Consider the following 26,330-nt stretch of genomic DNA (forward strand, 5'->3'; position numbering starts at 1 on the left):
CTTGTTTATGAAAATTATGTAATTAAAATCACAAATGAAAACTTACCACAGTCTAGCTGGGATCTAATTGTGAGCTTCAGATGATAATCTTCATTTTTACAAATCCTCTAAGTGGCGAAAGAAAAGCTCATGATCCCTGCATGTACTATACTGGCAGAGTACACTGCAGTTGCATGAAACCAGCAGAGCTATCAACAAACACAACATGGTTTAAATTGTAAGTTTTGCTCACACTTCTTTCAAAACAAGAGAGTCACCAAACATCTTTATTATTCTTTTTATAAATCAACAGCTTTGTAAACATACAAATAATCCAAATATATTATATTTATGTTGAAACACCATCCCAAGGTTTTATCGTTAAGGATTATTTTGAGCTTTCTGATGAGTGTAGGAAACATTTAGAACTTGCAACACACTAAATACAAAAACATATCGTTTTGACTTTCCTATCTCATTCTCTACAAAATGCTATCAAATTTAAAATTAGATCCTTAGACTGAAGGAAAGCAAAGTAAACAAAACATGGAATAGAATAGGAAACAAATTTGTAAGGAGTCTGAAATATCTTTGTTTAGACAAGATTCAAAGTTACAAGTCTTTATTTCCTTTGATCAGGGAAACGTCCAACTAAATGTTGACTGTCATTCAACATAGCACTTGGATTTTAAGCACAGAAACATATTTCACCAGAGATAAACAAAGTGCAAGGATAAAAGTCATTTTACTGTGTAGACCTCATGAAAATAAACCACTTTGCCTTTATAGCTGGACTCTCTTCCCAACAACAAGAAGATTGCTAACAAATTGTGAAATACTGGAAAACCCAACCTAGATGCTTTCTACAATGTTAATAAAATTAAATTATACTTAAATTAAAATCCAGTCTATTGTATACTAATGGTTCAGTCAAGTGGTTCCCTTAACCTTAATACAATTTTGTAGGCCAACCCTCCTTAGCCACATTTTCCATTCTATCTCCATTAATACAAGATAATGTACCTTCACTGCTGCTAATCCCAAAATGCTTTGGAAAGATCTGTTTTACAAGTTTATATTTTGAATTCACTGACTCAGTAATTCAAAACTATCCACCAAAAAAATCACACGGGAAGGAAAAACCACTAAAGTGACAACTGTCTACAAAACAGAGCCCTACAATTTCTGTAGTTCAGACACCTTGGGCTCTATGTTCTTACTGTTAATGAGCATAATTCAGAAGTAAATTCACAAAGTTACTCAAGAGTGCAACGATTTTAGGCAAGAGATAAGAGCCTTTCAATACTCCTTTCCATCACTGATCTACAGAGTTGGTAACCAAATGACAACACCTTAGAGGAGGCGTTCAATATTTATAGCAGCAGATTTCAAACACAGAGGTCTGAAAGATCCCCTGTAATGAGAAAGTCACTAGTAACATAGCTAATTTCCAGTTATCTTCCCAAACATTCTGTAAAAAGCCTTAGGAATTCAAGATTAACATTGAAACTCATATGAGATGATAAACAACTAAGCTACAACTTTGTACATGACAGAGCATTAAAAGCAAGTTAGTTCTTGTTAGCAGATAACTGGAAGAGAGCTGTAGCTGTTAGAAAGTCATTTACAGGAAAAACAAGTGTTGTTTTCCAATCAGTCACATGGACTTTCTGAGGCAGCACAAATCACTTATGTGGATGTCAGTGCAAACTGAAGGGGCATTTTGAATGTTTCTCTCACTTCTCATATTCTTTCGGTGCAGAAACTGGCTGGACTTGTTTTCCAACATGAAGTCCTGTATAACAGTGCAGATTTTGCTGCCAACCACAGAAAAAATTAACAGATGAATCACTTACCCCTCAAATGTTTCATCTCGCTTTAAAGATGAGGCCATCACTAACACCATACACACACAAGCACTCCTCCATACCACCAAATCTGAGAAACACGGAACCACATTTGGTATCAGTTATTACAGCAACAACTCCAGTGAAGTCCCAGAGGTTACCCTGGTTAGAGTAGTTCTGGGGGGAAAGCTATAGTGTCCATGAACAAAATTTTAACAAAAAAGATTAATTTTATCTCATTTTCCTGCATCACCTTAAATCCCAGTTTCTCCACCACTGTCCTTGTGGCCCACTACATAGGCAATTCTCCGGACACTCTTGCACAAAGCTCCATTACAAAATATTCACCTCTAAGAAACCACCCACTAAGCTGTTTTCTCCCAGTGTCCTTTTAGCTGCCAATTTAATGAAATTTGCAGTGTTGACCCTAAAAGTGATACTTGTAGAGTATTCATTGCAAAGGTATTGCTCACTGTAATTCTTCCAAGTGGAGACAACAGGGAAGGACTGGTAACAACTTCTCTGTTCCATTTTTATTTGCACTGTTGTTGGTTGCTTGCTTGGTTGGTTTTCTAGTGCACAGAAAAAAAAAACAACACCAAAAATAAAACCAAAACCAATGAAGGCTGTTCCAGTGTTTCCTAAGTTCCCATTTTCCTGTAGTTCCTCTTTTTTCCACTCAACTCAGACTTCTTCTAGTCTGGCTGCATCAGCAGGCTGGCTGGGGCAGGCTGGCAGGGTTTGAGATGGGCTCTCCAGGCAGACTGGGAAAGACTCTTCTCTGCTACCGTGGGTCCAAGAAATTTTTCTGTGCTGGGAACATCTTCTGGGCAGCCTTGCTCTTTCTTCTCTACCACCAAAGACTCTGCCTCTTTGTCATATGTTGTAGGCTGTTCCACTGAACAAAATGGATATATATGTTACTGAAAGCCCTTTAGGACGCTTCACAACACCTAGTCTAAAAGACAACTAATGGTAACTCAGAGTAAATTTACAAAAAATTCAGAAAAACAACTGATACAAAAAAGAACAAAAAAGAGAAAAAGTCAGTAACTTGACTGAGATTTTAGTAAGTGATGTGTCCTAGACAAATATCATGTTTTTCAATTCTAACATGTAAGACCAGGAGAAGACATGCCTGTGACAGGAAGACCACCCCACTCCAAAGTCTAAAGGTCTTAGAATTATTCAGTGACATGGGGAAGAACTTTCTTTAATGTCTTTAAAAAAATGAATCAGATTATTTATCAGTCTCTGAAGTGGTTGAATCGCTTTTCTCAATATTCTCAGATACCTGTCATGTGAAATTTCTGTTCCAAAAGCTGCATCTGATGAAACTGTGAGTGAGAACAGAGTGTCCTAACGGGAAACATCAGGCTTCCTTCACTGGACAACATGGTTCTACACATGTTCACAATACTAGTCCAACCAAGAATATGTGAGGCATATTTTCTCCCGATTAATAAATTGACTTCCTATAATATATCTAAGGACAGGCTGCACAGTTATGAACATCTTACAAGATGCTTGCCCATTTCAGTATCTTCAGTATTTGTGTTTGCATGTTTCTAAAAGGCTGATGAAAGCCAGGTTGTCTGGTAACTTCTGTGGACAGGAAGTAAGTATGATAAATAAGACAAATACTTAAGGACATCCATCTTTCCCCATCAGTTTTCACCACATGAGGAATTAAGAGAACCAGTTGACTCTACAGTGCAGTTTTTTAAAACTCAGAGCAATCCAGTTGGTAACCTGTGGGCCAAGACAGACTGCTGTGTTTTCCTGTGCCACCTGCCACTTTTGCATCAGTGATGGGAGGAATATCTCCTTCATTCATCTCATCTCTTTTTAAGCACCAAGCATTCCTCGGGCACTCAAGCATCTTGTTTAATACAAAAGAGCAAAATTGCAGTTGCTGCTCCAGGACAAAAGGTTTCTATGGAGATCTGGACTCTTCACACACCGTCAGTTATCCTACTGAAATGAGCAAGGACTGTCAAAGCATATCTTTCCAAAGATATGCATTCCCCATCAATGTGATTTGGATAACTCATTGCTATGAAGCTAACCCGCGAAATTTTATGTAAATGCAAAAATATGATGTAATGACTATCATGAGAAGCATCTGGCTCCTTATGAGTCTAAAAAAACAGTTACAGTATAATTCCTGATGTATAATCTGCAAAGCAGAGGACCAAGTGATTTCACAACAATGCAAAACATCTTTTCTGCTTTGCACAGACAGCTCTGAGCAAAGCAGTGGTATCATATGATTTCGCTGTCTCCTTCACCAACCACTGCTCTCGCTGGTACAAAAGGTGAGGAGCGATGTAATAAAGAAGGAAATCCTACTCACCATATTGCGAAGGACAGGCAGGATGAGGGTCTGCTGTCTCACACTCAATTAGATCAACCGCTTTAGTCTCCAGAGAACTGCTACACTCCTTGACAACCACAAACTGCAAATACATACAACACGCACAAAAGATAGCCCAAATTAATATGAAATGAACCAGTTTTCTGAAACCCAAGAGGCAGACAAGAAAGGCCACACACTCCAACCACAGTAGGGGGAAAAAGGTCATCCTGGCTTCTGGGATGACCCTTCCCCTGCAGATAATTAAACATTGGAGTTGATGACAGCCCTGGTCTTTCTTTGGAAAGCGTAAGTCCCAATCTAGTAAAGAACTGCCCACTCTCTTGCTCTGCAAATCAGCCTTTCCAAATGCAAGAACAAAAGTACATGAAAACTGACTCTCTCCATAGTATTTAGGACCACATTTAAAGTATTAAGGTGGCCTGTAACCAGACAACAGGAAACCCTGTCAGACACAGGGAAGGAAGCAAGCCTCCCTTTCCCAGCTCTTAGCAGCACCTGGGGGTGCAATTCCATCATTCCAGTGACAGTGGAAGACAAGTGAGACTGTGCTGAAGTTTACCAAGGCTTCCATATTCCAGGTACAAAGCTATCTTGCCTTATGGATTTCTAGTACAAATGTGAAAAATAAATACCCTCACTCAAATGTAGCCTTATTTAGCAAAATAAACAGAGAAGTGAATGACCCCTGGGAGAATTGTATGCATAGTTTCAATATCATGATGTCTAGCATTTGGCAAGCGTGACAGGTTAAAAACTCATCCAATACTGTAACTTGTGTGAGCAACACCAGGAATGTCTTTGCACTCCATCCCTTCCCCAGAGTCACAAATTATCAGGAGCACTGCAGGCTACAAAAGGAGAAAACTTCATCAGTCCTTTATTAGAACTACTCTTTTTTGTTGTTGTTGTTTGAAACATAAATCTGCCCAACAAACCACTTGAAGTGAACAGCAGAAGTGGACAACTTCCTGCTGCTTTTTGGCAGCTCTTCCTTTTCTAACCTGTGTTTGTGCACACATGGAGCCCCAATGAACTTAACACTTATGGTTATATCACCACAGAGAAAATCACATGCATGAAACCACAGGAATCCATTACTGTGAAAATGCAATAATTACCAAGGGGTCAGTGATTTCCCCTTCCAGTCTCCAAGAAGCCATTTACAATGGATTACTTTATCATTAATGCATTTGTTGTCTCCCACAAGAATAATGTGTGGTGAAATTCAACACGAGTAGATGAATAGGTAGGATTTGTTTTTGTTGATTCACTTTATTGCTTAGCTGTCTAATTAGTCCATATCCAGCAAAAGTGTCACCAACCACTAGCATTAACTGCAAGAACAACAGCAGGCAGGGACAGAACTGATGCATCTCAGGCCTCCTAGAGCAGGGCTCCCAGGCAACAAGCTGTTCTCAGTCCCAGCAAATGTTTCTGATTTTTTCCAGCTCCAGATATTTTGCAAACCATGTTTTTTTGTCTCTGCTGTGAACAAACGATGGCATCACAAAGATTCAGCACATTTGTTGTCTGGTATCTGGATGAACAGAGTGCTGGCCAGGTCAGCAGCTAGAAACAAAAGGCCCATGAAACTCTCAGGCTGACCAGCTAAGGAGCTCTTTCTAGTCATAAGTAGGGGAGGTACTCTTTGGACATGCTCAACACTGTATTTCAGTGGTTACTCACAAATCCTGTCTGACTCTTAGAATAAACAATACGCAAGGCTTTCTTCATGTTGATTGAAAATGCTCAGCTGTGCAATACAGACAGCTTGAGATACTCAATCCTTCAAACACACCCTCAAGAAAAGCAAGCTCAACTCTTTCTGGACTGAAATATCAGGAGCAAAATCAAAACTTCAGGCTCAGGCAAATGAAATCTAGATTTAAAGCCAAAGTTTCCATTATTATTAAAGTAAACATATAAAGCCAAATTTACCTGTGATCTTGTTTACTCTGCATGTTTTTTGTACCTTCCAACTGTGGCTTGATGTGAAAGGCTTTCAATCCTTTCTGTAATATCTATACCAGAAAAAAAATGTGCGCAGTATCCCCATAAAAAGTAGGTGCATCGCTAGAATTTATCTCCAAGCCAGCCCAAGCAAACTCTTTCAGTAGTCTTATCCATTGGCACAATGCTGCCTAAAGGTGACTGCTACCTGCATTACAGCAGCTTATACAGTGTAGGACGATGGTTGTGAGCAGACAAGACCTCAGGGAAAGTCATGCTGTTCTGACAGAGGAGTTTCTGTCTGGGCGCAGAAGTAGCCACAGATGCCAGTTATGTACTTTTGCCCTACTCCAAGTTCCAACTGCCACATAATGTCACAGAATCACACACAGAATTACAGAATGACCTGAGCTGGAAGGGACCTCAAGTATCATGAAGCTCCAACCCCCCTGCCTGGCAGGGCCACCAAACATCCACATAATGTCCTTTTAACTCCAGTGAAAATCAGGTCCCTAGATCAGATCTCCTGGGTTCAGATTCACTTGTGCAACTTTAAAATTGACAACAGAATCGTAGAATTGCTCAGGCTGGAATAGACCTTCAAGATCATTGAGTCCAACCACAACCTAACCATACTACCCTAACTCTAACAACCCTCTGCTCAATCATGTCCCTGAGCACCACATCCAAACAGTTTTTAAACACATCAGGGGAAGGTGACTCAATCATAGACTCCCTAGAGACCTTATTCCAGTGCTTAACAACCCTTTCAGTAAAGAAATTTTTCCTGATAGCCAAACTAAACCTCCCCTGGCACAACTTGAGGCCATTTCCTATTGTCCTGTCACCAGTGAGAAGAGAAACAGGTCAGTGCAAGCATGGCACTTCTACATATGTCAGTGTTGAATTAGTATTTTATATTCCCTCCCAAACTGCAAATTAACAACCTGGGAGGTTCTCTTTACAAGGAAGCAGCTCCTAATACCACAACATTTAATTGCATCAGCCTCCAAAATAAAGTACACCATCTCAGGTAGCATACGCAACACTTGTCTTCCAAGAAGCCTTTTATATGGAGGGCATACTTTCCTGTGAAAATAACTCTGATATGCCATGTCATCACATTGCCATTTCCTTAATTTAGAACACAGTTCCCCAACTGTTGTGTTCAAAGCTAACAATAACACCCGCTAATGGTTGCAATACATCCAGGCAGCTGTGAACTTTGAGGGATAACAATGAGGTAAGATGAACTAGGGTTCACAGCAAAGCACTTGATGACTCTAGCGGTTATTTAATGTATTTAAGATGTGAATTATTTGATGGATAAGCTCAAGTGGATCCCTAACACTCTTTGATCCTTCCTACTTCCCTCTTCACTCCATATTAATATAGTTACCTGTGACTTGTTGCAAGTAGGTGTCACGTTCTCATTGTCAGTGCGGCTACTGGCATCTCTTATCCCTTCTGCAAAGCGGTTCTTCTTATAAAAATTTTGACGCCTGCAACAGAACAAAAGCTGAAACAAATTATTTCACTTTGGGAGGAACAGATGCTGCTTCCTTTCACACTTTACTCTGTAAGTATTTACAGAAGGGACATAAATTTTGTTCTCTTTCATTCCTCTGAAAAGGAGTATTAGTGTTAACTACAGCACGGAGGTTAAAACAAACAGCTTAACAGAAATAAAAGTAAGAAGCAAATGAATACTTATTCTAATGTGCCACCTGTGAAGGTTGCGAAAAAGTAGACCTTATAATTTTAAACACCCCATTTATTTTCTTATAATTTTCTATAAATAAAATCTCGAGTTGAGGAAAGGTTACAAATAGCTCCGAAGTGGCTAGCTCTATGCATTCAAAAACTGTGGTGTTGTTTATTGGTTTGGTTTTTTTTTGTTTTTTTTTTTTTTGCAATTCAACACTGATCACTTGTTAGGCAGGACTAAAAGCCAGTATAGATTCCAAAGCAGAAGACACAGTCAGAAGAAAAACAGCTCATTTACACTACTGAAGGTTCAAAATCAGCACATCCTTTTTGACTGAAGATATTCAATTTTTTTTCTCCTCAACATCAGATTAAAAGTCATGTTTCACTCTTTTGAATTCCAAAAGTCTCAAGGTATTTTACCTTCCTGGCACCACAGCAAGTTTGCTGTGTGTGTTTTAAACCTCACCTGCTGTGTGTGTTTTAAACCTCACCTGGACGTATCTACTCAGCACAGCACATTATCATGCTAACAGAAGTTGAGTCCATTGCTCTGTGGGCAAACCAGAGCTGAGCACACTGCATCAAGGGCACAGTTCTCAGGAGGATGCCCTGCTCAAGAGGATCACTCTAATGCTGCGGCTCACTTTGCAGTTCGCAGAATGACAGATGCCAGACAGACTCAGAAGGCACAGCAGTCTCTGTGACCACTAGTGGAAGCTGGAATCAAGTTGACTGAGCATAGGCAACAGGCCAAGGATTTCTCAATCCTAATCCCAGGCCTTCTGCCAATCTTTGAGTGACCTCAGCCAAGATGTGGGTGTTAAATTTGTGACTCTTGGTTGGAAGAGAACTCATTTCCCTGCTTCCCAAAGTAGACAAGAAACCTGGAATCCTATACTTCCAGACTACCTAAACCATAAGTGAAGAGCAACACTGTTACCTACAGCAGGCTACAGCCACTAAACAAACCAACACAGTACTTTGGAACACTCTGCCTCCAGTTAGTACAGTCATCAAATTGGAAAATGGAGATCTTTGTTTCCTCCAATTAGAAAGAGATGTCTGCATCATACTGCAGAAGGAATAGGACTGCTGTAGACTTAATCGGTACATTTCAAAATACTGTAGATTATAGGAAAAAGCAGTATAGTGATTTCAAGACAAATATTGGTTTCCAGACTCCAGTTAAACAGGGATTTCAGATCAGCAGTTTCATTTTGATCTAGTTAGGCTAGTAATAGCTGCAGTACAAATGCAGTCAAGCATGTAATTGAAAACTTGTTGTTGAGATAAATAGTTATATTGATCAAAAGCATTTGGCGAGAAAGAAAAGTAAATCAGGGAGAAATGACAAGAGAGAGAGAGGAAGAGAAGAGATATTCATTATCTTTATAACTTAAAACAGGCCATATTGTAGCTATTTTCCATGACAGTTTAAAAGATGTGTATGGGAAATACAGGAATCTAAAGATTTGTCTATTCTGCTTGCATCATTCCACTGATTAGCTTCTGAATCTCAGGTCATGAGAACAAATCAGCCTTCACTTAGCTTTAAATCTGGATCTCTATCATCAGCTACCATCACACAGAAATGTGACAGCTAAACTACTTTTATGGACTAAATATGCTGAGAACCGTTAAATAGGAGCAGAAAATATTAGCTTTCATAGCTAGCTTCTCTTGCAGCTTAACTTTTTATGCCCAGGAGGTTCTAATTTTAAAATTAGTCTAAACCACACACAAAAAAAAACCCAAGCAAACTCCAAAAAAAAAGCACCCAAACCAACTCTGCATAAGAAAGGCGGGTAGGCATGCAGTGGGGGACTGCTGATTTGGCTGCTGTCTGGCTTTTTATGTGTTTACTTTGTTACTTGTTAAATAAAAAAAAAAAGTACATTTAAACAAGAGCCCCTAAGAACTGTTCTCTGACAAGGTCATGACCAAAAGACTAACTTAGTTAATGCTGAATACTTTCCAGTCTAAGGGACACCAATGATGTTTATTTCACAACAGAGTAGGTTCTTAAATGGAGACTATAGGGATTCTTTTTGCCACAAGAAGAATCCCAAACCTGCCCAATTTATTACAGCGATGGAAAATGCCAGGGAGTACTTTACAACAGATGTGCCTTAGACCCACATCTACTACCAGGAAAACTGCTTTCACATTCAGTGCTGCAGGTATCACTGTAGAAATGGGCCACTGGAAGGGTAACACAGCACTTTTCTCACTGGCAAGGAAATATTAAGGTAGAGTCCTACCATGGAAAGGAAGTAAAACTGATACAGTTAGCAGAGAAGAACAAAGCCCTACCATGGCACCTGCAGACATCTACAGCTCTTAAGGGAAACTGAGGAAGAAGTAAATGAGGTGCTCTGAAACTCTCTCAATACAAATTATGGCTCTTCTTCAAACCTAAACAGGCTTACCCTTTCTCTCCCCAGGCACACATCACTCTTTAACATCAGTGTGAGTACTGCAGTGAAGGAGCATGCCAGAATTTTATGAATTATTCATAGAAACAATTACTGAAATATAAGAGCGGAGCAAGGACATTATGGGATTTCCAACAGCTGAGGAACAGCACAAATTCTTCTCCACAAGCCACCTGTGAAGGCCACAGGCACCTCAGCCCCTCTGCCATGTACTCACAACACAAGTTTGGAAGCAGTACCTGGAGCAGTAGGCAGCCAATGACCCCAGCAGCAGCAGCAGCACTGCTATACACACAGCAATGGTGATGTTCCGCACCTTCACCCGCTCGGCGTGCTGCTGCTCCCACCACTCCAGGTCACTGAATTGGCACCGCTCCCCAACGTAGCCTGTCACACAGCTGCCAAAAGGAAGCAAGAGCACTTTGTGAGTGACAGCAGAGGAAAACACCCAAATCATCATCTCAGTCACCTTGCATGTTGATTTATTATTGGCAACCCTTATGGAAATATCTTGTTGAATTCAGCAGGGTTTTCTATTTAACCCTTTTCAGAAGCAAGGTTCCCTTTTAATGAACTTGGCACCATAGAATCATAGAATTACCCAGGTTGGAAAAGACCTCAAAGATCATCAAGTCCAACCACAGCCTAACCATAGTACCCTAACTCTAACAACCCTCTGCTAAATCATATCTCTGAGCATAAAGTTGTTATCTCTCTGAGAGTCATTTTTTTGAGGAAATCAACTTTGAATAATTGCTAACAGAAACAAAGGTGTCTGAAAAAGACATGATGGTTAGAAATGTCTTCATAATTTGCTTTTATTTCAAGTTTCTTCTATAGGCTCTTTTTGTTTACTACTACAAGTATTTTTACCGTGGAAAAAGCTCAACTTTGAAATAGTTTATAGAGGTATGGAACGTATATATCAAAACAACTAAAAAGTGAAGAAACGCATCAGAAATATTAATATAATTAATTAATTAATACACTTAGTAATTTGAGAATATTTTGCTGGAGAACATTTTTCCATGACTTTCCTTCTGCTATTTGACAGCCTACATGAATGAATGCTGCCATCTAGTGCCCACCATGTAGAATCAGTTCAGTGCAACTCCACTCCCCTGCAGAACAGAGCTAAGCAGGGATAGTACACAATTTATTTAACGTCTTCCAATTCCAGTACTGAAGAATGTGGGTTCCTACACACTAACAGTTAAAATAATAATAATAATAATAATATAAGTTCCCATTTAAATGTTCTGCAGTTGGCGACTCTTTACCTTCAGTATGAGGAACTGAATGAGGAGAAAAAATAGAGCTTTGAATGAATCTGTGGTTTATTCTAAAAAAAATAATAATAAAATAAGATTGCAGCAAACACCAGAGATAAGACATAAGTCATACCAACTCCTATAACAGCTGTGATCACCTTAGCAGACCCACAGCACAAAGCATCTACTTCATTCCCATATATACACATAGGGAGATACGTTCCCCCAGTTATCCTGAGGGTACAGAGGTCAAGTGGCAGTGGTAAACGGACAGCAAGGTCAACAGGCAAGTGCAAGCCAACACCAGAGAGAAAGCAAGCACTGCCTTCACATAAGGCTGCGAGCACCAAGTAATTTAACAATTTACCTCACAGTTCAAGAACGAATTCAGGGAACAAACCCAATCCTACTATTAATTGTGACAGATATTAACAAAGTGAATATTTGCAGAAAAAACCAGAATCTAAAGATAATCACCATCATAGGCCATGAATGGATGATCTATGGGCAAGCACTTCATAATCTGCACTCAGCTGTGCCCCAAGGATACCATTAATCAACACAGACGATATACAGCTCTGTACTTACTTGCAGGCATAGTCTTGCAGGTCAGAAACATAATTGCACACTCCCCCATGGAGGCAGTATGAATCATAGGAAGGGGGGCATCCTACAGAGTCACCTGGCCCAGGGTGTGTAGAGTATTCATTGCTGACAACAGTAGGAGACAAAGTAGATTCTGAAAGGCAGGATTTCACAAAGACATATCAAGCTGTTGGCTATGCTGGCATGAAAAAGTTCCAGAACTTCAAGATAGGATAGTAGGTAAGAATCTCCCATTACAACCAAATACTTGTTTCTAATCTATTTGCTTATTTTGTGTATGAAATTTAGGCGCACAGAGGTGTTCTGTCAGTTTAGATGTGTGAATACAATTCTGGTAAAAATAAAACAACAAATCTTAGCTGCCTAATAATTTACAATTAAATGATTTCTTACCCAGCTTGAGGGTACAGACAATCTCCACTATGCAGAATCAAATATACAGGTGAAAGGCGACTGTACTTTGTGCATATGGAACTCAACCTGAAAAGTTTTCACAGGCAGATGTACATTCTTGCACAAACAATTTCTACTTTGCAGCTATCCATTTGATAGCATCTGTGCAAGCTATCTCAAGTCTAGCTAACAGTTTTACTGGAAGCACAAAACTCCTCTGACCCAATTCTTCAAATATTTCTGTAGCCTGCTCACAACTGCACAGACTGTCACCTCCATAAGTACCCCAACTAGGTAGCTTAGTAGGGAGCTCTGATTTCTCTGTATATGACCTATATTGCAGAGTTGCTTTTATAGAACAGGAGCGCATTTTTGCCTACTTCGGTGCTGCACTGAATCTGTAAGTCAGAACCGAACATCTACACAGCAGTGTGGCTTAGCAGCAATATACCTAATCCCACACATTTATGGGATCAATTTTATGATTCACACCAGTTTTATTGCAACATGACCTTTAATGGCATTTGTTTTCTTAAAATTTCATCTGCAGGAGAACCGTCAGGGCAAAGAGCCCAGACTGGAAAGGAATAAGTGATAGCAGTGAATCCCATGTGCTCTGCATTCTGCAAAGAAAATTCCTGCCTGCTAAAAGAGCTTACTAGGCAAAGACTTAAAACAGTGTGTTAACACACATGAAGACAGGAGATCATATTTACAGCTGAGGGACCTATAAGGCATAACTTCCAAGTCATATATCATTTAAAATCATCATTTCCTGAGCGACACTTGAAACTACTGAAAGCTTAAATGGCTGAAAAGCAGGTGAGGATCCAGATTGATGTTCTACTTTAAAAAGCTGTAACTTCCTTCTGTTTTTCTGCAGAAAAAAAAAAAAAATAAATCTATGACAACCTCTCAGTGCCCTTCTGTCACCAAACAGTCACTTGATCTGTGGCAAAATTCACCCTGATGAAGAAGGCTGACACAGAGGAAGGCAATGTATCGCTTTGCTCCACACTGTCAGAAAATGCAGCTGTCACACCGAGGAACTGAAATGAGCATCAGATACTATGAAATGCTCTTTTCATTAATCTGGTAACCAGATTTTCCAAAGAGTATCAGAGCTGCTTGAAAAATTAGGATCTGAAAAACTGAATTATTCTGAAAAATGAAATGGGACTTCAATTACAAGCTGTTCTTGTGCTGGAGTCCTGCAGAGGTAAACACACAGTTTGAAGAACAGCACAGCCCAAAATCAACTCCAAAGGCATAATCTCTGAGGAGCTTCTGCTCTTGATTTCAGAGGCCATTGGATAGGTGTGCCATTTCATTTAGGCAGTATAATTTAGCACCAAATATTAATGTAGATATTTCCAAACTAAACTCAGATCCATTCTCCTAAAGCAATACTGAATGGTTTCACAAGCTGCCCAGTACACCACTACATGGTCGTTCTTTAATTTCCCGGTATAATAATTTGTCTGAGGCCACAGATACTAGTTACGTGTCTCTTGATTTTAATTCTCACTCCAAATACTCACCGCAACCCATGGTGGTTCCAGAAGCATCATCAGGACAGGAGCAAGTGAAGTTTCCTTCTGTATTTGTGCAGGTTCTGTTCTCTCCACAGGTGTGGGTCCCCATCTTGCACTCATCAATATCTATCAGCCAAACAGTCTGCGGTTAGAAGAATGAAATGCCTCAGAGCATCAGTTAAAAGGGCAGCAGCAGCACTGCAATCTCCTGGCAGTAGGGAAAAATGCCAGGGGCCTTCCCTCCATGCATTTTCCTTGGTAGATATTGGGACAGAAGAGCAACCAGCTCTGTTGCAGGATATTCATATTCAAAGAAACATAATGAAGCACAAGGTGAGTTCACCTTGTACCTCTCTGAATGTATTTATAGGTTTCTAGACACTGTGCATACAGCTAGGCATCTAAAGCTGAAGTACAAAATTACTTAGACATCTGTTTCTGTTTTTTACAGTATAATTCAACTCATCAAATGTAAAAATTGTTTCAGTCTTATTCACATCAAGATGGAATCTCAACATTTATAAAATGGTATGGAAACGTATCTGCCAACATTGTGAAGATAACTTGAAGATAATGGACTATTTTTAATAACAGTGATATATACCACAGTGGTTCTAGATGAGCACCTACGTCACAGATAGTGAGTACCCACAGCTGCCTACAGACTGCCTGGTAGGTGGTGAGGGACAGCCAGAGGAGGTCATCACTTCTGTCTGCACTTCCAAACATTCCCAAAAACACATTTTTGACCTTTGGGACAGAAAGATTTATCCTGCCTCCTGCCTCTGACACTCTCTGCAGCCTTCTGATAATAATATCTTAATTTTCAGTAGCCCTTACCTGTGCTGGAGAACTAAAGTCCAGTAAAGACCATGAAAGATCTAGGTCAAAATTAATGGACTTTGAATTAGGCTATAAAGGAGAAAGGAACAGGAAAAGAACAAAAGAGAAACAACGATTCTTACAAAGCTCTGACCAAGTTGTACTATTCAAATACTGGAGAGGAAAAACAGTTTCCTGTTCCTTCATATTTGACGTAAAATGGATCTAAAAAATTAAGGAATGTAGGTAATGAACTGAAGATCTGGCATTAGAGCTGGATGGGAGAATCGGCAAGTCTTATTATTAACAAGACTCTAAGTGTATTCAGATTCTAGAGTCAACACCTTGAACCTCATGCCTATCAAGCCAACTTGTAATTATTTGATGAGTATTATGACACACTCAATACCTGATTCCGTTTGTATTCATGACAATGATTTCCAATAAAACTCTACTGACTCGCCTCCATTTCCCTCCTCCACTTCACTCATCCTTTCTCTCCTGCTGTAGCTACTAAAAAGAGTGCAAACAGAGAAGAACTCTGCACTGACAACTACAGGCCTTACATAATGATCAGCTGTTGAAGCTTCCACAATTCAGACAGGAAGGAAAGAATCAAAAAGCAAGAAATGATTAACATCAACTGTCTGGGGGAGCAACTGTTAGTATCCACACCCTGAATAGATTCTTCAACAAGAACCAGAACCAATCATTGTGGACATGAGACAGGTCCACAGCCCAAATTACTAGAAGTGTCTCTTGCTCGTTCCTTCTGCTCCAACCTACCAGAAGGAGCACAGTCCTCATGCACTCCCATACCTTCACAATGGTGCCCATCTCCTGTGTAGCCCTCCAGACATTTACAGACATAGCTCCCTTCAGTGTTGATACAGCCCGACAGGTTTCGATTACAGCGGTCCATATTTGCAGCACATTCATCAACATCTGTGAGATGAAACAGGGAGAAGAGACACGTGGGTCATGAAACCATCATCTCTCTCAGATGATGCTGTTTACTGTCCTTTGTATATATAAAGTAAAGAGAAGGAGAGGGACTTTGTGTTCTTTCTTTGGTATAAAATTTGACAAGGATGCTCTAAAGATCCTGAAAAAATCAAACAGCTGCTTTCAGCTGCAGACCCAGACATTCCACAGAAAAACATTTGCTTCAGAAAGAGTTCTATTTGGATGGAATTACCCCATTCAAAATTAGTCTTATATTCTTATCATCTTAACATATACTAAGACAAATTTCATGTTGAAGGAGAAACAGAGTGTAAAAAATAAGTACCATGGGTCATTGAAAATAGAATTTACACCCAAACCACCCAAACTTTTAAGAGATTTCTTAGCATGCACTTTTAAATTATACGTTTACTCTCATGTCTATGGACTGAGTTTTTATAATTGAAAAATTTTTACAAATAAATACTTCAGGCTTTTATTCCTATTATCTCTATTATTGCTTGTTAATATTAAAAGGATTAATGCTCATGTTCAGGGGAAAATAAGCTGTGCGATAATCAGCCATTTCATCTCACTTGCTCTCTGCTCATCAACCATTTCAAAACAAGTGATCTCATTGACCTCTCTGTGATGGTTCATGCAGCAGAGCTGCCAATGAGAAAAAAACAAAACCACAGGCTTTCTTCCTTTGCCCACATCTACTTTTTTTCTGAAGGTTGTGTTAAGTGTTTTCCATTACCATAGCATGATTTGCCCTTCCTGGTAAATCCTTTCAAACACTGGCATGCAGCACCATCTTCCAGCAAAACACACTGTGTGTTGGCACCACATTCTAGCGCAGCGCAGTCATCTTCATCTATAACACAAAATATATATGCGTTTGTATGGATCAAAGAAGGCATTGTACTAAAATAAAATCAGTTAGAAAAACAAAACATGGGGTCCTAGTTTGAAGCACAGTGATTGTCACTGAACTTTATTTAGGCCTGGATAATATCATCAAGTTCTGTTGACATAGCAAAGCATCACAAAGACAGATAAAAAAGCAGTTCTACGTGGCATAATTGCATAGACCAATCTTGTCATAAGAGTGTTAAGAACACCATCAGTCTTGGCTGAGTCTTTCTTCCTTTAGAACATGATTTCTTGTTGAAGGATGGTAATTTTCAGACTCTACCTGATATCATGATTTCAGCCATCAAAAAAACTTCAGTTTTCTTCTTTTCTCCATTTTCTGTATCCTTAAACATTGCATTACTCCGTGTGTTCTGGAGTGAGGTCTTTGGTGTTGGTATTGACCCTTTCTGCACAGAGAAAGTTTCTGAAAAGGGAAGGAAAAAGTGACACAGACTATTTATCAAATACAAAGAACAAGGAATGCAACTATGTCAGCACCACAGACATCTCTCTCACAGATAATATCTAGTGAAACTTGCAATGGTCAGACTACAGCTTACTGTCCTAAGACAACATCCCTGTGCTTCTCAGAAAAAACTTGTTCTGTTTGTTTTTTGCAAACAAACTAAAGCTTTCATGAAAAAATTATCTTAGATGCATTCCTCCCTCAGAAGGAGTTCAGATGGGAGACAACACAACCAGAGGGCTGGAAAGCAGAGTTCATTCTGGCAAGTCTCAAGATATCCAGTAAAGAAGTTTCCACCTGCATGTAAGCTTTGGTACTGTGTAAATGTTCTGATCTTCTTCCTGCAGTATCTATACCCAAGCTGTTCACCTGAGCCATATCATTTCAGTTAGCTGCCAGTTTTACTAGTGGACCTTGTGAAGTTCCTTGACAGTTCTAATCACAACACTCTAAACAAAGATACAGAAGTGCCATAAATCCATGCATGAAAAATTACATTACAAATCTTGAGTGATTTTGTTCCTCCTTGGAAAAAAAAGAAAAAGAGAGAAAAGGTGAGAAACAGTGTGAAACTGTATTATATACAGTGGAAAATGTGCATTATTTTCATTCTTCAGAGAAGCTGTCACTCATTATGTAACAAAAGGTGAAAGTTTTTCAATGTTATTTGGAAGATTCTTTAAGGGGGTCTCTTTCGGATTTAGAGGATTGTACCTGCTGTCACATTAGAAGCATTCAGAGGCTGACAGGTTTGTCCATCCCGGGTTTTCCCATATCCTGTATGGCATGTGCAACGGGCAACTCCAAAATTGTTTTCACAGATCTGATCACAGCCTCCATTCATATGAAGGCAAGGATTTGCCCCTAATGAAGAAAACCAGGTAACTTAACAAGCTGCTTTTTCAGTCCACATCTCCTCTTAGCCATGCAGAGTTAGAGCAGTAGGAAACACAGTAAGGACTGAAAAACTAGTAGGTTTCTAATTAGTGTTGTTTGGCTTTTAAATGTGTGATTTTTTAATTATTATTTCCTTATTATTATTTCCTTATTATATCTTCTTTAATTTTTAAGAGTTCTAACATCACCCAAAAGGACATTACAAGGGCATGAGGAACCTGTAATCATCTTCTCTCAGTCAGGGTCTACTGAATTACTTGATATTTTTTCTGCTTACAGGGAGATTGTTCCAAGCAGAAAACCAAATTATTTGATCAAAGACTCATATAAATTACAAAACCTTTCTCTGCGTTATTTTTCATTATTTGTTTGTGAGAGGGGTGCTAGTAAACTAAGATAAATAGGAATCACATGTCTGTGGTAGCTTTGTGGCAGTTGATGAGCATGTATTCTTGGGCATGATCATAAATATAAAAAATTAGTTAGAATTCCTGGACACACGCCCAGATGATGCTTTCAATGAATGCCAGTTGAACTGTGAGAGGCCTTTAAAGAACCTGTTCCTGAGAAGATAATTGTCTCCCCAAGGACATGAGAACATCTCTTATATTGACATCAGTGAACATCAAGAGGAGGCTGGAAGGGAATGACTGCTCAATTTTTGCAGTGTACCTGGTTTCGCCAAAGGATGAACTACAACCATTGATGAGGGTCTCAGCATGCTGCCTCGAAGACGTACCCTGTTTTGGCCGGTCTTCTTGTCCACCCTCATTAGTGATGGCCTAGACCAGTCAGAAAACCAAAGGTGATCCTCAAACACTGCTACAGCAAAGGGGTGGCCTACAAAGAAATAAGACTCCTCATTACCACATCTGTAGATTATACACAAGAAACCAAGTATACAAGATCAGTATCTGCATAGTAGTCTACTTCTACATAATGACTTCTCCACTTTGACAAGAAGCACTAAGTATCCATGAATGACAGAGCACAGGCACTTGTTACTCATATTCTCAGCAGAAAGGAGCATTCTTTCTATTCATTGAGAAATCTCCTGATTTCAGTATGGCCCAAGGACATATTTTTTGCAATGGAAAGTAAGAAAACATCTTGGTCTTCTATGGATGTCTAACTGATCTCAGAGGGACATTCTTCCTTTCTGAATCAGATTCATTTCCTCCTGGTTCTCACCCACATTCTGAATATATACCTCGCTTTGTATCACTGCTGTCTAAGCCTCTCTGAGAGGCATATATTTTAGACACAATATGTTATGGTATTTGTTTTTATTTTTGATGTAAGCCTCAACTGGAAGATGTTTAGCTTCAATAAATGCAGTTTAAGCAACTAGCACAAGATCTATCTATATGTTGTCTCCATTTAAACATTTATTCAAAATTTAAAGATATATAGTCTATACCATCAAAAGCAACACCCATTTTGGCCAGAATTTTTTTTTATTCTTTTCATTTGTAAGCATATTAAGAATTAAAAATAGAGATATAATATCATTAATGGAGATAGCAGGAAGAGGAAAGTTAATAGTTACACATAAGCCTTTCCAAAGCAGTTCAAGCTCAAAATATTGCATAAAGAATATAAATGGTCGTGATATTTACTGCCTTGGCCAAGTGCTAACAAGCTGTTTTACTTAAAGCTGAAAATGAAGCTAGGAGAAGAGCTGAACAAATCTTACCTATTTTCCGTGCAAATAGCCTAAATGAATTCTCAGTACAGGGGCACTAGGGGGAGCTGATGTAATAAAAATTCCTACTGCAGCACTACGGGTATCACAGAATCACAGGTTCATTTGTGTTGAAAGGGACCCTAAACGGCCACCTAGTCCAACTCCCCTGCAATGAACAGAGATACCTACAGCTCCATCAGATGCTCAGAGCCCCTCCAGCCTGACCGTGGATGTCACCATGGACGGGGCACCACCACCTCCCCTGGGCAACCTGTTCCAGTGCATTACCACCCTTATTATAAAATACTTCTTTCTGATATCCAGTGAAAATCTCTCTTTCCTGACTCCATTTCTACACTGACTAGCAGCATCCCTAGCCCCATCCCAGGTTACCAGTCTCTGCTTCCACTGTCTTTGCATATTATTCTTGCTCTCTAGTTTGATCAGCAGGTCCTGTTTCAGCCATACCAGTCTCTTGCCTTCCTTTCTCATTTTCCTGTTTATTTGCATTGGTAAGCAACAGGTTCAGTACTGTGTCACAGGTGCTGCCTTTCCTTCCTTCAGGGTAAAGCTGTCCAAGAACAAAAGCTGAATGCTGGTCTCAACTAGTCAACAAAACATCAAGACATCACCTCTCTGCCTCTTTAAATTCACACCCCTGCAGATTATTTCATCCCATATAGGCACTGATGTCATTTTCTCCCATCTCCAGTCATCCATATCATGGTACAAACTGAACTTTATTTATCAGACCCTGTGTTTCTACTGCGCTCTTAGCTCTCTTTCTCCCCAAAAGACACATTGCCCTGTTCCTTGTGGAAAAATAAAGTGAGACATTCAATAGAATTTAAGGCCCTTCTTCTCAAGTCAGCTGCAAGGACGAGTGTACAACAGAACATACAGCAGGGCAAGAGAGAAATGCTGGCAGGTCACTCTGCTCAGGGTTTCTAATATCCTATAGATTGCAGAATGATGCTTCCTCCTAGATCTCACCCTGCACACCTCCAAACAAGTGGGAGGGCAGTTGGGTTGGGAATTAACACAAGTCTTCACAGAGCAAAGCTCAGAACAGCAGTAGCTTAACATGCCAATCACGAGCCGAGAGTCCTCATTCTGCCCATGTATTGTATGTAAACCTACAAAAAAGATCTAGTCCACACAGAGCTGTCAAGCACAAAAGGGAATTGTCCTCTCCAGAAATTAATTTGCCATGTATGAGTTTTTCAAACATGTGGTTTACTTTAAATGTGATACAACATCAGTTCCTCGTTGCAAATACTTTTGTTTTCTTGCACCACAAAAATAAATAAATGAATGAATAAATAAATAAATAAATAAAAATCAATTACATGTCAAACAGTAGCAATCTCAGCAATAACAACTACCAGCATACAGCACAAATCAGTCTTCCATTCAGTGTCTATTGTGTGATTAGAATTTTTCCAGTGTTCACCACTGTGCAGATGCAGGTTCTTTGCGCATGGACTTTAATGACCAAGATTAATTGTATTCCAGTTTATGACAATATAACTCACTGGCATAATAAATACAGCAAGACTTGATTTAAACTAAGCAGCCATGTATGGAACAGGAAAAACACAGCTAAGTTTTTCCTTTTAATTTTTTGTGGGGAAGGCAGAAAAAGGCTCTATATAACGCAAAATGGCTGACCTGTAAAAGCAGAGATTGTCAGAAAGGTGTTATTTTCTTAAAATGGGTCAATAAATGTCATTTGGATGACAGATCATAGAATTAAGTAATGCCATTAACTTCAACAGAGTTGCAAGAGATACATAGCACAGCCAGTAACGAGCAGCTCCCATACATATTCACATATGCACACACACGCATGCTGACAAGAAGCAATAGATAATTATCAACCCCAAAGCCTCACCTACATCATTCTGTGCAAGAATTCGACGACCAGAACCATCCAGATTTGCACTCTCAATCACTGACTGCTTAGCATCACACCAGTACAACTTGTTGGTTAAGTAGTCAAGAGCTATTCCACTGGGATGCACTAGACCTACATTGGCTATAACCCGACGATTGATGCCTTCTAATGAAGAGCTGGCAATTTGGGGATGGATGCCCATTTCAGTCCAGAATAATCTCCTTTAGAAAACAAAACACAAACAGAAAGTCAGTAAGAAAATGATTGTTATTCACTCTGTGGAGCTCTTTCAAGAAGACAACATATATTTAGACAAATATATTGGGTGCTGATCTTTTATAGCTTGCCATAAGATTCCAGATTACACAGGGACGAATGCAGAATCCCTGCTACATTTGTCAGCTTCCAAAACAGCTCCTATTTATGCTGTCTGCTTAGTCTTCCTATCTGTTTTTTGCACTTTCCACAAGTGCTGATAGCGCCATAGCAAAGTCAGGCAATAGACATGACACACTGCCCAGTTGGTTGGCTGAACACTGGTTTAACAATGTACTCATAGGAAGTTGCCCACCACTCACTGAGAGCAAGCAAGAGTCCTCAAACTGTCTTTAAAAAACAAACCAGTGACAGATCCTGCCTCATCTTTTAATAACTTTATGACTGTCAGGGTCTCCTTCTGGAGTCCTGAGTGTTACATAGTGAATGCTGAGTGTTTTTCAAGGCAAGACAACTCAAAACACAGACAGCTAAAACCAGAAGCTTGGACTCAGCCCCGCAAGGCATTAGCTGCCTTTTTCAGGTTTACAGAGATACCTTTGGATTCACTTAGCTTTACCTACACAAATAGTTTTGCTGTAGCCAATGCAGGGATCAGTATTCTAGATAGTCTTTCTTCTATCTCTGATTCCTCTTCAACAATGGCTTTACAGTTACAGACACTGTCACTCCTCTCACCACTATCTCTCTAACAAAGCAGGGTTTAGTGATGTTTCCTTCTCCCTTTCCCCTGGTAGCTGTTGCTCCAAGCTGTGCAAACTTTATTCCTCTGCTCATACTGCAGAAAAGCAATCTCCCCGAACAGACCTGCCCTGTACAAAATGCCACTGTTATCCTTCCACCCTTTCTACAGAAAGATTTCCTCAGGTCTATGCCCACAGTAAAGCTAACAAAATACCCTCCCTGATTTGTTTTCATGCATCAGTACATAAAAACAGCAGGATATTAGCTCAGAGAAACTCAGGATTCTGAATCCCTATAAAACCACCTTACTACAGGTATATGGGCTCAAATTCATGAGACTTCACCACTGATTAAAATGGTCAGAATTTAATCAATAGTTCTGGAATTTCAGAGTTTCTGTGATCATCTCATACTAAGAAGACATAAGGTGTACTTAAATCAACAACCCTCCACAACAGTAGATTTCTGAGGAAACTGAAATATGGCCATAAAAAATCCTTTGTAAACAACATATGCTAAAAGTGTCTATACCTTCTTCACAGCAATACACAAAGAAAAACAAAGCAGTTATCAGTTTGGATTATTTTAGTAGCCTGTACTTTTCTGTTGTTTCAACCACATGCAGTACCTTTAATGGTTATAATTTCTTTAATCTAAATGAGAAATTAACACACTCCAACTAACAACAAAAACCCAGCAATAAATCACTGCAGCTCATATCACTCCGCTAAGCAATTACTGTCCTAATGTAAGGCTTAATGTAGTTTTCCTCTGCCAAAAGGGCAAGGCTAAGGTGCTTGCTTTTAAAAAGCCTCACCAACTGCTACACAGTTAACCACGTTTATCACTCCTTACCTCACAAATGGGTGAACAGCAATCCCTCGGGGCTGGGAGATATCCTCCCAGATGATCATTTTTCTTTGCATTCCATTCAAATTGCTCCTTTCAATGCATGCTTTCCTGCAACACATAAGACACCGTTAGGTCCTCCCTGCTATCTTTCTAATTGCTTTTCCAGGCAGAATGTACTAAGTTTTTTCATTAATTTAGCACAAACTGTAAGAAATCACTCTGCAAAGACATAAGTAATCCTGCTGCTATGGGGCGTCCAGTTCTTTTATCTATAAGTAATTCACATTACAACCCCATTATCTTGTCCAGTACATGATGAAAAAATAACTGCTGCTGTGTAGATGACTTGAAGCTCTCCTTTTTTGGGAAAATAATGAGTTAGAAGTATGATTGCTACCAGATTAATGTCAACTTTAAAAGGAGTCAGGAGAAAAAAAAGCTCCTAATTGAATGACATCATCAAATGTGCAAAGAATTTTTTTAAATAGCACATTTTGCAGTCTCTTCCATTCATAAACTGCAGGCAATTTACACGTTGTATCTATTTTATAGGGACAGAAGTAAAAGTCCTTCTGATCACTCCTCTGATCTAGGAACTGTAGAGGTTCATTGCTAGAAACTGCACCTTACTGAACAAACGTCAGCCACTACACGAAAGCAAGCCCATCACCTTCCATGCCTTCCTCAGTTCACAAAGAAATACCACACAAGGATGGAAGAAGAAATATATACATGAAGGCTGCTCTGAAAGTAATGCCTACTATTTGATCATGTTGGCCCATGATATAAGAAGCGGATGTTGGTGATACAGCAGTAAGGGGTTGAACCTTCCCACCAGTATCTCATTCCACGTTGTTGCCATGTGACAGGTGGCAGCAGAAGGACAGTCTGACAAAATGGTATCTAACATGGAAATGCGTACGAAGAAAAACCGTGTCACAGAAGAAGACAACCTTTCTCTTGCAAAATGATAATGCCAGGACTCATTCCAGTTTGAAGATCATTGAGCATATAGCCCATCTTGACTGAACTGCTCTGTTACACCCACTGGGCAGTCTAGCTTTGGCACCTTCTGACTTCCATCTGTGTGGACCAATGAAAGATTGACTGCAAAGGCAACATTTTCTCAACAACGTTGCAATCATTCTTGTAGCAGTTGTAAAACATCTGCTGGTGCAGATTTTTATGGTCTATACCATGCAGGCTCTTGTCCATTGTTGGCAAAAATGCATAGCTAATGGTGGTGACTATGCTGAAATATAGCCATCTGTAGCTGGGAATTTGCTCTATGAAGTAGCACTATTGTGCATTTTGTATCTGTTGTAGTTTCCATGGAAATAAATATGAACCATTACTTTCAGAGCAACCTATGTATCTGTATATGTGTAATAAAAACAGGTAAACGCAGTAAGTGCAAAGGAAGTAGCAAGTACAAATTCATGGCTATATCCTTGGATTTTGTCTTATGGAGCACCATAATTTTCCATTTCACAAGAAATTCTGGCATGTTTATATGGGAGTATGATTGAATTGACAAGTTTGTACCTAATATCAAGGAAGTGGACTAGCAGTATATCTAGCAGGGACAGTGACTTTGGTACTCTTAAAATCATCTTTTTTTATTAATAAAATATGGGTTATGCTGGAGCATCATGACTGCTCTTCAAGGAGTCATCATTACACATTCTGTTCTGACCCAAGGTGAATTCTTTCTCTGCATGTAAGTTTGGGTACTAGCTGAGACATGAAGTCATACTGATTGCCAGTGGTCAGTTCTTTTTAATAACAGAGAACTGACCAAAAAAATAATCTTAAAATAATTGCCCATTAGCTCTGAGGAGCATAAATTTAGCTGTCAGCAAGCCCATCCTGAGATGTACTCAGCGCAGTAATACTCCCATATATATTTATAAATATGCATTGTGAATGTATGACTATATATACATACATATATTCACATGTGTACACATATATACGTATATGTGGTACATGCTTTAGATTTTTTGAATCCAAAACCTTGCTCCTTTGACAGACAAAGATAAAAATACAATAGTAGACTGAATATTAACTTCCCGCATTACAGTTCTAAAGGTCCTTCTAATCATATATACCAAAGATTACAACTATCCAGTCAGAATGTGAAGCGTTACTGAATTTAGAGTGATATCTCAACTATTCCTGTATCACCAGTCATTTATTCCAAATATCTTATGGCATGCTTTGACATAAATGCACTGTGGAGCATGTACCCTCGGTCTGTCCAATACAATTTACGGTTAATCCAGTCCACAGCAAGGCCTTCGGGTATATCTATTGCTCCATGAATAACTTTTTCACAATTTGAGCCATCCAGATTAGCTCTTTCTATCCACTTCAAGGCGGTGTGGGCAAAGTAAATCTGTGAAGAAATAACACATGAGGTGTACTTAGTTCCCATTGCAACTTTCTGCTTTATTTCCCTTATCTCACAGTTCCTCTTTTGAATGAACTTTATCTTGTCAGAAGTTCCCTGAATGCTTACTCTCAGAAGTCTGTACAGGCCACCTGTGATTCCTGACCAAGTGAAAGGCACATGTCCTTCAACCAGGATGACTGCTGGAGGCTGCTTGTGCTTAGCAGTAAATCCTAATTACCCTACATACAGTCACCTCAATGCTCTATGGGTTGTTGCAGTAAGTAGCTGCATCACATGCAGCACAGCTGAGAAAGCAAAAGCGGGAACAAGCAAAAGGAAGCATGTTATCATGTCATCCCCTGCTCATTTGGAAAAGGGGCTGATG

General features: G+C 39.4%; 1 protein-coding gene across 2 annotated transcripts in view; it reads right to left on the bottom strand.

Moving 5' to 3' along the window:
- Positions 1-248: 248 nt before the first annotated feature.
- The window catches only part of EGF (epidermal growth factor), a 51,393-nt gene continuing 25,311 nt past the window's right edge, over positions 249-26,330 (bottom strand). The window contains exons 12-25 of one of the 2 annotated variants that reach the window (XM_015861994.2): positions 25,800-25,948; positions 23,554-23,658; positions 21,736-21,959; positions 18,827-18,994; positions 17,972-18,121; positions 17,072-17,215; positions 16,634-16,750; positions 15,748-15,873; positions 14,113-14,232; positions 12,161-12,311; positions 10,541-10,699; positions 7,556-7,658; positions 4,183-4,285; positions 249-2,724 (exon numbers count right to left, since the gene is read on the bottom strand). In XM_015861994.2, the coding sequence (XP_015717480.1) occupies positions 2,522-2,724; positions 4,183-4,285; positions 7,556-7,658; positions 10,541-10,699; positions 12,161-12,311; positions 14,113-14,232; positions 15,748-15,873; positions 16,634-16,750; positions 17,072-17,215; positions 17,972-18,121; positions 18,827-18,994; positions 21,736-21,959; positions 23,554-23,658; positions 25,800-25,948 (2,022 nt within the window). In that variant the 3' untranslated portion in view covers positions 249-2,521. The remainder of the gene's footprint in view (positions 2,725-4,182; positions 4,286-7,555; positions 7,659-10,540; positions 10,700-12,160; positions 12,312-14,112; positions 14,233-15,747; positions 15,874-16,633; positions 16,751-17,071; positions 17,216-17,971; positions 18,122-18,826; positions 18,995-21,735; positions 21,960-23,553; positions 23,659-25,799; positions 25,949-26,330) is intronic. The other variant, XM_015861995.2, reaches the window with a different exon arrangement.

Source organism: Coturnix japonica, chromosome 4 (assembly GCF_001577835.2).
Source record: "Coturnix japonica isolate 7356 chromosome 4, Coturnix japonica 2.1, whole genome shotgun sequence".
Classification (NCBI taxonomy): Eukaryota; Metazoa; Chordata; class Aves; order Galliformes; family Phasianidae; genus Coturnix; species Coturnix japonica.